Source organism: Cladophialophora immunda (genome assembly GCF_000835495.1).
Source record: "Cladophialophora immunda strain CBS 83496 unplaced genomic scaffold supercont1.2, whole genome shotgun sequence".
NCBI classification, from domain to species: domain Eukaryota; kingdom Fungi; phylum Ascomycota; class Eurotiomycetes; order Chaetothyriales; family Herpotrichiellaceae; genus Cladophialophora; species Cladophialophora immunda.
Window position 1 is genome coordinate 2,671,128 of NW_015622542.1, and position 11,908 is coordinate 2,683,035.

Genomic DNA, 11,908 nt, shown 5'->3' on the forward strand with positions numbered 1-11,908 from the left:
CTGGACCAGGAGCGAGACCGAGGAGAAAGGGCCCAGTTGGCATCAAAGGATGCGTTCGAGCGTGACCTGGTTGTAAGGCGTCTTCCCGGGACGTGGACGCAAATAGGCAGTTCCACTATCCCAGCCCTGTTGAGCGAGTCCGACTTATTGGTCCGTTAAGAAACCTGACATGATGGGCAAGGGAAGAGGCTTCCTGGGTGTGACTGGTGGTCTGGGATGGCCACCTCTAGCCAAGTTGGTAAGACGGGGGGAGGCGTTGTGGTAGGTTTGTATACGGTTGTGACCTGTATGCAAGTTGTCTTGTGCAAATACCTGAATGGGCCTGGTGAGAAAGCGTGCTTCAACACACCCACCAACAACCAACTAGTTGACATGACCCCTAACCATCCCCTTCTTCCCCCTTTGGTGAAATTCGTCACCCGAGCCATGGGTTCTCCATCTTTTCTTCCCAACGGTCGAGATGCAAACTATAGGAGGCTGGTGTGCGGGATCGGGCCAGTCACCTCGTCGGCTCCAGCCCTAACGACGCCAGCTTACGAGAAAGGAGGTCCAGATATACATGCCTAACAGGGCCGCTTTGATTACTTCGCACACACCTAGGGAGTTGCTTTCCCCCCTGTAACCTCGGCGGCTGGAAACGGGCCCATTCGGCATGCCTCTTGTTGAGAGCCTCGGGCATTTATGAGCAGCATTAACATGTGCCATATTTTGGTTCTCTCTGGCAAAGGAAAGAATCAGGAATGGGACTTCCATGTGGGATTTGTTATATTATTTTTTTCCTTCCCTATGTTCGGTCTCTGGGGTTCGTGGACAACTTAGTATGTACCGAGTAGTTGTTAGGAAATAGGAGTCCTCTTCACCTGGGAACACACTTACCTCGTGGCACTTTTCTGAAGAGGGAATCTCTGAGCCATCTCTGAGCCATCTCTGAGCCATCTCTGGGGCGCCAGTTCAGCCTTGCGCAGGAGACTCAGCTTACTCGTCACAAGAATGAAGCCTCGAGCTGTTGCTATGCTTAGAAAATCACTAGGTGCTATTACTTGTTGTCGGGGGGCCAAAAGAGACGCCTAAGGACGTGGGTAACTTACCCGAAAAGCTTGACGACGACGACGATCATCCTAGACTCATCCCTACCTTACCTCGTACTGCTCCGTCCATCACCTACAGGCTGCTTCATCTCGATAATTTGGATTCTCCCAGTCGTCTATTCCATTTCCAGCCCTCCCGTCTCGACACAAGCCTCCGGTGTGATTAACCGAATCCTTGCCTGGCCTGATTGATCCTGTGTTTTTGCCGGAGACGCCACCAGCCTTTTCGCTGAGACGCGGCACAAGCGTTGCCGGAGACTTTGGCCCTAGCTTAACGAACAACCCAGACACGCCCAAAAAACTCATCGAGCGTGAAACTAGAGATACATGCAACCCTCGGGTGACTCCCTGGCCCTCTCGACGGCCACGGCCTGTGCTTGACAATTACCCCTGTCTTCTGCTGGCACAACCAGCTCGTTGCTTCGAGGCCATTGCCTGCGGGTCCCCAGTTTCGGCTTCGAACCATCGCTCGCCTTCAAACCTGTGGTCCACCGCCGCCAGACCCGTCCCTGCTCGAGCCAAATGACCAGATAGAGTTTGGCCGGACACACCAGGCATCAATTCCAAGAGCGCAGGGTCGAACGAGCACATCAATAATGCACCGTCATGCGCTTAGCTCACTTGCACATCCCGGGCCTGATCCCTTACAGCCACTCACTACGTCTACAAACGGCGATTCTGGAAAGACATTTCCAACACAAGGATTGGCTGCGCGCGGTCACGAGAGATGACGCAGCGGCGAAAGGAGGAAGACGAGGCGAGGCCACGAGTAGTGCGCATCCACCGGCGCTCGACGACACGGCCAAGGGCTCTGGGAGGCAGTCGTTGCAAAGTGTCATTGACCGACCACCTGCGGATGCTGCCACTGCCGCTGCTGATGAGAATGATGACGCAGCAGCGGCACGCACCTCGTTGAGGCGCAACACCTCGAGGCCACGGCACGATCGACCAGACTCCTCTTTGCTTGGCGCCGGAAATGGAAGTTGCACTACAAGGCATACGACGACCGCCTCGCACGACAATGCAAGCTCCCGGCTGCCACCTCTCGACGTCAGCTCCTCCTCCTCCTCCTCCTGGCATACACCGTCACACGTCCAGACACCCCCAGATCCTGTCCTCCTGACTTTCAGCACCCCTCCAACGTACACGGTCGGACGCCGGCACCTGCTCGCCAACCCAATCTCCGCGGACCAGCAGGCTTTCCTTTCTGCCAATGGCCTGGCAACTTTCCATGCCTCCCCCCGCGGTGGCCTCCTCACGTACCACGCACCCGGCCAGTTGACCGGGTACGTGATCGTCGACCTGCGGAGGTTTGGCATCACCGCGAGATGCTGGGTGAAGCTGCTGGAGGAGAGTGTCATGCGCACCTGCGGGCGCTGGGGGGTCCGGACTGGCAGGACGGACGATCCGGGGGTGTGGGTGGTGCTGGATGCCGGCCGAGCCGCAGACGAGGAAAGTGGTAGGCGAGACAGCGCATCCACGCCGGCCACGGGAGCACCGTCGTCCCCAGCGGCAAGCGATCGGAAAATCTGTGCGATCGGTGTCCAGGTCTCGCGTGGCGTTACCTCCCACGGAGTAGGGTTGAACGTATATGACGCACCGCTTCCCTCGGCGCCTCCGTCGTCGTCTGCCTTGCCCTCATCAGCCCTCTCATCGTCACCCGGCGCAGCCTCTCCCTCACCATGGCCTTCTCCTTCTGCTACCGTGCCCTCGTCAGGACGAGGAATCTATGACTTCATCCCCGCGCAAGTATCCTCGCCGTCCTACGACCCTGCTACGCGAGGTTATTTGTCATGGGGCTTCAGCCGCATCGTCGCCTGCGGACTGGAAGGGAAGAGCGTGACCTGGCTGACGAGGGAGATGTCATGCTCGCATCCACTCTCACCCTCGACCTCGGCCCAAACAGCAGAGAGAACCTCACCTCTGCTTTCCACCGCCAAACCCCCAGAAAGAGGAGGACCGCGCGCCCAAGACGATCCAACCAGCCCGCCAGCCACCGAGACGATCTCGACGCAATCCGTCGCCGACGTCTTTGCGCGCGAGATCGTCCACGGACTGAACACCATGAAGGCCGAGGGCAAAGAGACCGTGGATGGCGTGTACAGGATACAAGAGCCGGATATTCTTTGAACTGGCTGGTGAAAATGGGTCCAAAAAGGGCAGATAGATGGTCTGCAGCCCCCGTCCGTCCTTGACCTCCCCAGCCCCGGACACACCAATGAGACCAACCACATTGCAGCGTCGACCCCGAGACGATGGCGTTTGCTAGCACAGGCTAACAGCCAGAGGCGCTTGTCTTTCCCTCCGTGGCATCTTCCATAGAATAGAGATGGCCGTACGCGTCAGAGATCGGTCAAGGACAACGACGGTGATGGCGCCACCACTACGCCAGCTGGACAATCAATCTTACGTTACGTCGTGCGAGCCCGGCTGTGTCAATCCTGAAGTTCAAGCCGAGCGTGTCCTCCGTAGACACCCAGGTATACGCTCCCTTTTCGCGCAATCGGAGTGTAAGACATTATTTCATTGCCGTTAAAGAAAGAAAAAAGCAGAACACAAAGCAAAAGATTCGAGGATCAAAAGGGGATGCCCTTTCACAAACACTCGGGCGCTTGCAAGCGCCAAATCAGACCCCCACTTTGTCTCTGCTCGCCTCGCCTCGCCTTGCCTTGCCTTTCCTGCGCCTTGGGCCTATGCTCACAGCCGCAGCCTTGTGGCAACGGTCCCGTTGGGTTTTCTTGTCGAGTCTGTTTTCTCTTTTTTCTCCCGTTGTTGTTCTTGCTCGTAAAGACTTTGAACCGATCCACCGGGCTCGAAAGGACAGCTCGGCTCTCCCCACCTCCTGGTTCTATCAGGACCGGATTCGTGATTAGTTATACAGCGGTAATGACAGTCGTGACGGTTTGGTGTCATACAGGAATGAAAAAGGATATGAAAACGACTGCCATGCTTCAGTAAAGACCGGTGGATTTCTCCCCCCATATTGCTGTGCATCTGGTATGCTCATATCAGAAAAGCCGTTGCTCCGGTTCGCCAGGGAAATGCTTCGATGTTCATAGGACTAATTGCATGGTCGAATTGTTGCCCCCGATTTGCATAGGAAATTATTTGCACACGTTTTGGTTGATGCATTTGACGTGGATTGTCCGGCGCCGGAGAAAAAATCCAGAGCGCCGCCTGATCATTGGGTGAGGGCCAGCTGTGCTGCCAATTCGGACAGAGGCTGATTCAGTCACGCTTGCCGTATTCCTCCTCCGCATTCCATATCAACGGTTGAAAGGCCGAATTGGCAAAATGTGCGGGGCTCAAGGCCGAACTGAAGACGACAAATGAAGTATTAGCGACGCGTACCAGTCAAGTAGGAGGCATGCAGTAAGGTGATGACTGTACAAACAAAGGGAAGATAGAGCCAAGAGTCGATGGTCCATAACGGTGGCATGCTTACCTGCCAAACGAAGCTGGATCCAGCGGAATGCTTTTGTTGCCCTGGAGACTGTAATTGAAACAATTCTCGTTGTATCTGATCTGGGGCTCATTTGGCTTCGAGTTGGGCATGACGACTGGTTTAGTGACGGCAGAATTAGGAGTTGCCGGAGACGGGGGCTGGGGAGATTGTGGCGAAGGCGAGATTTGCGGCGTTAGCTGCAGCATCGTCGAAGAATAGCTTCGTTGTGGGAGGGAGTGGGTTCTGACTGGAGGAGGTGGTGCTGCCTGTTGTGTCTGGTGCTGCGGAGGTGGTATCGCATGAAAAGTATTGGGCGGCATATGTGGGAAGTATGACCCTTGTGCCGAATTCGACTGTGCATAAATCAAGGCCGGTGGACTCTGGAACCGAGGCGAGAAGACGCCGTTGCTCGAAAACGACAGTGACGAATCTGTCATGGCCTGTGTAGCGTGCGGGAACATGAAAGATAGTTCGTCAAGAGCTTGAGGGTCTTCAGACTTGAAGACCTCAGGCCGTTGAGGGGTGATGTATTGAGGAGTGTCCGTCTGCAGGTACACCTGCAACCGCTGCGGCCCTTGGGCAGGCATCTGATCCTCTTTGTAAATGATATCGTAATGACCGCTATTCCTGGGATTAGTTCAGCTCATCCAAAGCCACATGAGGGAGAGAACTCACGGCCGATATATCAGTCGAATTGTGGGCCACCCTTTCGCATTGTCCACGAAATGATATGAAGTCACTTCATCGCCGGTGCTTCTGTCCAAATATGCCACTTCAAGCGCGATGTATGCAGGCGCAATGACGGCATCCGTCAATGCTTGAAGCCCAACATGATCAATCTCTTGGTTTGCAGGATCGATCCTGGTCAAACAATATTGCTGAACTGGCATTTCCAGGAATGCTTCGTATCGGTCCGGTTGAAGTTGCATGAAGGAGCTTGTCATCATCTGGTACGATGTCAAAAAGCATCCTCCGAGGGGTAAGGGATGCACCAACCTTGAAATGATAGACAATCGAATTCGATATATTCTCGTCATTGAGTGAATCAAGCAACACAGCCTCATTGGTATCGCCCCGCTCGACAGCAGACTTGAGAGCGTCAAAGAGCTCCCAAGTAAAGTCAAACATGTCGATTATGATATCGTAGTCAATGCCAACGCTGCGCATAGTCTGCTCAAAGCTTCGGAGTCGAACCAACTCTTGGGTGATCAAACTGGGATCTCCAGATCGGAGCAGGATCTCGAAATAGCCGAAGACAGCACCTGCAAAGGTCAAGTTGCCTGGGTCAGCGACGTTCCGATACCAGGAGTAAAGGTGCGCCCTTACCTCGCCAGCCGCATTGCCCGTCACCTTTGACCTGTCGATATGCGGAATGAGTTGCTTCGAGAGCCTGGCAATTTAAGTATACAGCCAACGACAGGGAAAGAGCTCGCATACCCTTGTCTTGACCACGTATGTTGAATCAGCTTGTGCGTATTCGGTCACGAGGTCAGATAGTGGTTTTTTACTTCCTATCAATGGTCCCTAAGGCATTCTTAGCGAGGCATGCGTGCACCCTGGCTCACATACATACAGGCAGGTTTGGCTGATACTGGTCGGAGAGTTGTTGGAATTGCTCCATTTCGTCAACGTCTGGAGTCGCCATTGCAGAGGCCGTGCGATTCGATGCAGCCGGCGTCGGATAGCCGTAGTGTTGATTGTACGGAAGTTCAGGAAAATATTCGTACGTGAGAGAATGTTGACTATCGGGCTGGAACCGCAAACGCGGACGTGGATTTTGCTGAGGAGGAAAAGGACCGGACAAACTGTGAAAAGGTAATGGTTCTGGACAAAATGTCATCTCCTCTTGATGAACAATGAAATGCCAGGGCGACAGACACGGGTGGCAATCTGGTGGGGCCGAATTAGGCTGAGAGACTTTGTTGTGATCGAATTTGCTTGATGAGCTCTGTTTTGTTCCTGAAAATCGTCCTGCGTGGACCGCAGGTGGCAGATTCAGGATCCTTTAATTCATGACTGGATCAGATAGGTGATGGCTCGTGAGGCCGAATACAGTTTTTCCGAATTGATCCAGGAGTCGAAGAGGCTGAGACCCTATCTCACGTAGGAGCGTCTGCTGACGTCGACAAGACGAGCTTACCGAGAAGCCAAACCCGCAAAGCCGGCACTCAGAAACAAGGGCGATCTTGACTCGTGTATGTGTTGAGCGAGGTAGCAGGCAAGAGAAAGAGGTGGGAAGTGATGTTAAACGATGGTTTGGTTCTTTGCTTAGGCTGGGGGCGCCAATGCAGGCCTTCCTTTAACCCAGCGCCGCGGAGTGCCCCTGATGCTGGCGGAGTGGGCGTTGTGAAAGCTAACTTGTTGATCAGTCGGCCATGGTCGGTCGGGGCCAATCGGGGATGTCTTTAGCAGCTGAGGTTTATCCTGAGTACCAGGCCGGATAAGAAATGCCGTTTGCTCAATTGTGACCGTCTGCAGCTGGGAGAGGGCAACGGCTGGCTCCTTCGACCGGGAGGGTGAGCCGAGGATAGGGGGGTTTCAATCAACGGTGACCCTAATTGGTGGCTAGGAGGGGCCGACTTGAGGCTTGACGAAGGAATGGGACACGACGGATGATGAGAGACCCGAAGGGAGGGGGAGGAAAAGGTATTATCATTGAGAGGGATGGGAGAATTGAAGGTTGAAGTGAAACACGAGGTCAGGTCAAGGTGAAATGAGGGCCAGGTTGGAGGACAGCTCTAACTAAGGCTCCGAGGAGTAGTTGGTGGACGAGTTTACTGGCTCAACGTTTGATCAGCGGGCATGCGCACCTTCTACGGGCATGCCTATGTGGAGGCTGTCTAGGTAGGTATACCTAAGAAAGCCCCTCCAAACAGTGGGGTACCCAGATTTGTTAGGTAGATAGGCCAGTAGGTAGGTTGGTGGTGATGGAGGTGGTGGTGGTGGTGGTGCTGGTAAAGAAGGCGTGCGTGCTGGGGCATGCAGGTATGGGCGGGCATGTCGCTCAACTCGGACTGTGCCTACTTGGGAACATCGGCAAATCCATCCACGCCCTGACCTGCCATCTAAACCACTTTCACCACGCTCTCACCCTCTGATGTCCACACCGAGCTGCATTTTCCAGGGAAAAGGAAACCTTATGTTCGAGAACTTGGCTTGTTCTCTGCCATCTGTCAGAAACAAACTTTACTTTGCGACTGTGTGAGCTTGTGTGCTCGCCCCTGCTGCAGCCAAGCGCAGCACGCACCCCAGTCACCGCTTCGAAGTCCTGCTGTGCCGGCGAATTAGCGAAGCCACTTCCCTCACTCCAGCATTGGCCATCAATCTGGATGGCATGGAAAGGTGTCGCTTTTGCCAGCATTCATTTTCGGTCATTGGCTGATTGGTTTATCACAGGAGCGAACTAACCATCTCCCCAGCCTACCGAAACACACTCCGGAAAACGCGACCTTGGCTGCCCTTCAATGACTGGCCCTCTCCGCAAAAATGGGCAAAGAGAGATACAAGGGGGTCTGGGAATCGAGAACCTGTATCGGCGGACCATCAGTGACCTTTTGGTAGGGATCCACGGCACGCAATCAGCACTTATGCCTTCGGTTGCAGGCAAGAGCCATGACCCAGCCGATCCGGTGCAAGGTTCCAGTCTGAAAACCGACAAGTCCAGCGCAAAAGACGGTCGGCCCTCCGTATCCCCAAGGACCATCAGACCACAAGCTACTGCACCTCTAGATCCTGCCCATCATTCTCGCATCCTGTTCTCTTTGCGAAGGACCTTCTGACTCGATGGGGGCCCCCCGGGCAGACAACGCCCGCTACCCGAGCCTCCGATTGGTAAAGCCCCAGATACCCGACCCTCGTTGGTAGAGACCAGCCCCAGCCCCTCTGCGGCGATATATTTCCACTTGCGCAACTGACTGCATCCGCCGGAAAGCGGAGAGCAGACATCCAGTAGAGACCGCGGCTTACGTTCAAGACCTGCTGTGCTTCAAGAATGCCTCGAGCCTCCAGTCGACCCTGGCCAGCGCAGAGCGGGCACAACAAATCGATTCCCTTGGTTTTAGGACAGTGCCTACCTACGGGTAGAGCCACTGCTCCACCGCCGCTTTCCTGTAGTTCTCGGATACCATAGGGTTTCGGCTTAGCTCGACTGGTTAGGGTTTTCATCCTCAGGCTCTGGGGGGACGCATGGGATAACTCCAGGTTATGGAGCTTCCCATGTCGGATTAAGCAGTGCGAACTGGACTATCTAAGCTGCTGTGCAATACCCCCTGACGCTCTTGCTTTGCTGGCAAGCAAGAATTGTCATTCAAATGCCACTCTGGAAGTTACCTCCGTCCAATCGGCCAGGGTCGACCATTAGCACCAGACTCTTGTCATGGCTCGAAACAGAAGCTGCTGGCGCCACCAGACCCTCCAAGACCGCCTATTCTTGACCGTTGCTGGTGGATGCAAGGTGCAAGAGAGGTCCAAGTTCAGTGATTTCCTGGGCGGCCCTGGGACACCGTGCGGCTGCCCCGTATCGGCGACAAGCTGAAAGCCAGGGTCTTCAGCATTGTCCCCACAAGCAACATGCAACCACTTCTTAGTGGCGCGCTCACAAGCCCTGGCTGCTGCCCTGGGGTGGTGTAGAGCATCGGAAAGCCGACGTGGCTCCGCTGTGCTTCCAAAAAATGATATCAGATCGAGATCCCTACCAATCAACCGTTTGCCTGTTCCGTTTTCGGCATCAAACGGACTGCACGGGCAAGGACCAAGGGCGAATAGCAACTTCTATCTCCCAAACATCATGCCAGGGGCGACACCGTTTACTGCATCTCTCGCATGTTTCGGTCAAACCCCTTGATAAAGAGGGCGAGAGAGGGTCGGAGAAGAGGACAAATGAAGGAGGAAATGGAAGGGAAATCAGCCGAACAATCTTTCGGGTCGGTTTCTGCCACAACCCTATCCTCGCGACGGGTGTCAACAGCACTGTCTATCAACGGGTATGTCCGTGGTTGACGCTGTGCTATAGGCTACCACACCCACCATCGATCATTGCCTCAGTGAGGGGACCGCTGTGCTGAGGCTGGCAATCAGCATAGGTAGGCCTCCCCGTATTTTCCACAGGTCTAGCCCAACTTGCCACTCCATCTCAACAAGGCCCGAGCAGGAAGCTTGCTTGCACACAATTTCTGTCGCTTCCACAGGTCCGATTTCTACTTTCAGAAACCCCCTTCTTCTCAACCTCTGCCTACTTGCTGTGGCGTTGGATCTGGCAGCAACCATCGGCTGAACTCACTGTGTCAGACCACTTCGGATCCTTCACTTGCCTGGGTGCAATAACATGACCTTCAGGCCAGATTTTGACGCTGTTCATTTCTTCGTCCCCAGCCAGGTAGGTAGTGTTGCAAGCTGGCTTGAAAACAATGCAGATGTCAAATTGCCCTTGAATGCCAAGCTAGGTGTGTCTAGTCGAAGGCGTGTGCGACCACAGCTGCCATTTGTCGCAGCCGCACATGTTCCCGCTCCCTTGGGGACATGCCAAAATGCGCTTCTCATATTGGAGCAACTGGCTTCCCGCCTCCCCGACCGCGTCCATGGCCCCGACGCCCAGGGCCCCGGCTTGGGATGGGCCCACTCGCTTCGAAGCCCATTGGGAAAACCAGGCCTGGAAATGAGGCACCACCCTGAACGTCTTCGAGCTTGAACCCTTCGCCCTCGTTGAACAACACCGACCACAAGCTTTCAGCGGCTGAGGTCCAATCGCGAAGCTGGTTCAAGTGCTGCGTGTCATCTGCATGGGCGTCTTCCACTAAGACGGTCCCATTTTCCTGATTGATTCTCGCTTGCAGCTTCTTGTCCACAATCAGAACGGCTAGAATGTCCTGGACCTCGCTGACGGGGATCTTGATATGCTTTGAGATAAATTGCAGGGTGAAGCGGCTGTACGGTGCAATCAGCTTCAAGACAGCCTTTGTGCGCATGTTCCGGCTGACTTCGTCAATATTTTCGGCAATGAACGGGTCGGCGAGTAGATCTTGGTTCTCCTTGAGAATGGACTCGTAGCGGTGAATGTCGTCGCGCTGATAGGCATCCACCAGGTCTGTCATTGCCGAAATGCGCGGATCGTTCTTGTACGGTTTCGTTTCCTGTGAATCGAATGGGTTGATGGTCGATTTCATCAACATGGTTGTAAGAACAAGGTATTTCAAGACCTGGATTCTCTGCATGGACCCTGCTTCATCATAGTTCTTGAACGACTCGAAGAAGTCGCTTTGCGCCTCTTTCCAATTTTCCTCACTCATGTGCATCTTCCCGCCGCATTCTCGGATGATCCCTTGGACCTTGGGATGAGGGACCGCAGATCGAACAGTCAGAGCCTTTTGATACAGAGATTTGAGACGCTTGTTGTTTTTCATCTCGGCATACATCTGGATCTCGAGTGCGTATGCCTCGAGCGAGTACGTGCCCTTGCCGGGGTCGTCGGTGCCGTCTTCCTTCTGACACGCCTGGTGGATCTCCCTGACCTTGTTGCTCAGTTGATTGTAGTCCTTCTTGTCGAGATACAACTTGGCCAGTTTCAAATTCGTCTTGAGAGCCAATCTCTCATTGTTCGTGCTCTGGAAAGTATCAAGCGTCAACCGGTAGAACTCTTCCATGGACTTATACGCCGTTGTCTCCGTGTCGCCCCGGCTCGCACGAGCGCCAGCGCTGGCGGCAGGTTGACCGGCCCCTTTCTCAATGTAATCGAGCATATTGTTGATGGACTTTTCAGAGTAGTTCCTCGTCACGGCAGACCTCACATAAGTCAACAGCTCTTTGTAATGTGTTACCGCGTCATCGTATCTGCCCAGGGCGAACTCCAACTTGATTGCCTGTTTGAGGCCCTTGAATCCCCATTCACCTTTGTCCTCTTCCAGGGCAGGAACGCCGAGGAACTCTTCTATTGCTTCGGCCGGGTTGTCGGTTTTAAGCTGTTTGGCATTGTAGTATTTGTTTTCGATGTCGACGGAGGCGTCGTTACCGCCCATGTCATCGTCGTCCTCGTATTCAAAGTCATATCTGGAGAGGCTCTTATTAGTCACAGATGTATGGGTCTTGAAGCACAGGAGTTGGCGTACTGCTCTGGATCAGATTCTTGCATGAAATCATCGTCGTCCGACATCGTGCTCGTGGGTGTATGGATGAATGGGGAATGGGTGGTCGATCGAAACGGCGCGGTGCAGAGGTTCGAGGACGACGCGGCTGTGGTGCTAGCAAATATTAGACGTCGTGCCCGTAGACGGACGATGGGACTGAGGAGAGAGGTTTCCTGTTCGCGAAGGGCGGTAGATGGTAATCGATCCAGCGGCGATTGAGACTTGGATAGTGAACGAGTGAACGAGTGAACGAATTG

At 54.3% G+C, this 11,908-nt stretch overlaps 3 protein-coding genes across 3 annotated transcripts; 1 reads left to right on the top strand and 2 right to left on the bottom strand.

The window, feature by feature from the left end:
• The first annotated feature begins 1,147 nt into the window (after positions 1-1,147).
• Positions 1,148-4,079, top strand: PV07_03221 (uncharacterized protein). The gene has a single exon (XM_016389905.1). It carries the CDS (start codon positions 1,695-1,697, stop codon positions 3,216-3,218), a length of 1,524 nt encoding a protein of 507 aa, XP_016251807.1. The 5' UTR covers positions 1,148-1,694; the 3' UTR covers positions 3,219-4,079.
• Positions 3,205-7,296, bottom strand: PV07_03222 (uncharacterized protein). The gene is made up of 7 exons (XM_016389906.1): positions 6,107-7,296; positions 5,971-6,057; positions 5,860-5,923; positions 5,530-5,795; positions 5,209-5,480; positions 4,534-5,154; positions 3,205-4,404 (listed from the first exon to the last, which is right to left on the bottom strand). The coding sequence occupies exons 1-7, from the start codon at positions 6,371-6,373 to the stop codon at positions 4,317-4,319; spliced, it is 1,665 nt and encodes a 554-aa protein (XP_016251808.1). The 5' UTR covers positions 6,374-7,296; the 3' UTR covers positions 3,205-4,316.
• A 2,086-nt stretch (positions 7,297-9,382) lies between these two features.
• On the bottom strand, positions 9,383-11,889 carry PV07_03223 (uncharacterized protein). The gene is made up of 2 exons (XM_016389907.1): positions 11,634-11,889; positions 9,383-11,574 (listed from the first exon to the last, which is right to left on the bottom strand). The coding sequence occupies exons 1-2, from the start codon at positions 11,675-11,677 to the stop codon at positions 10,068-10,070; spliced, it is 1,551 nt and encodes a 516-aa protein (XP_016251809.1). The 5' UTR covers positions 11,678-11,889; the 3' UTR covers positions 9,383-10,067.
• Positions 11,890-11,908: the final 19 nt, after the last annotated feature.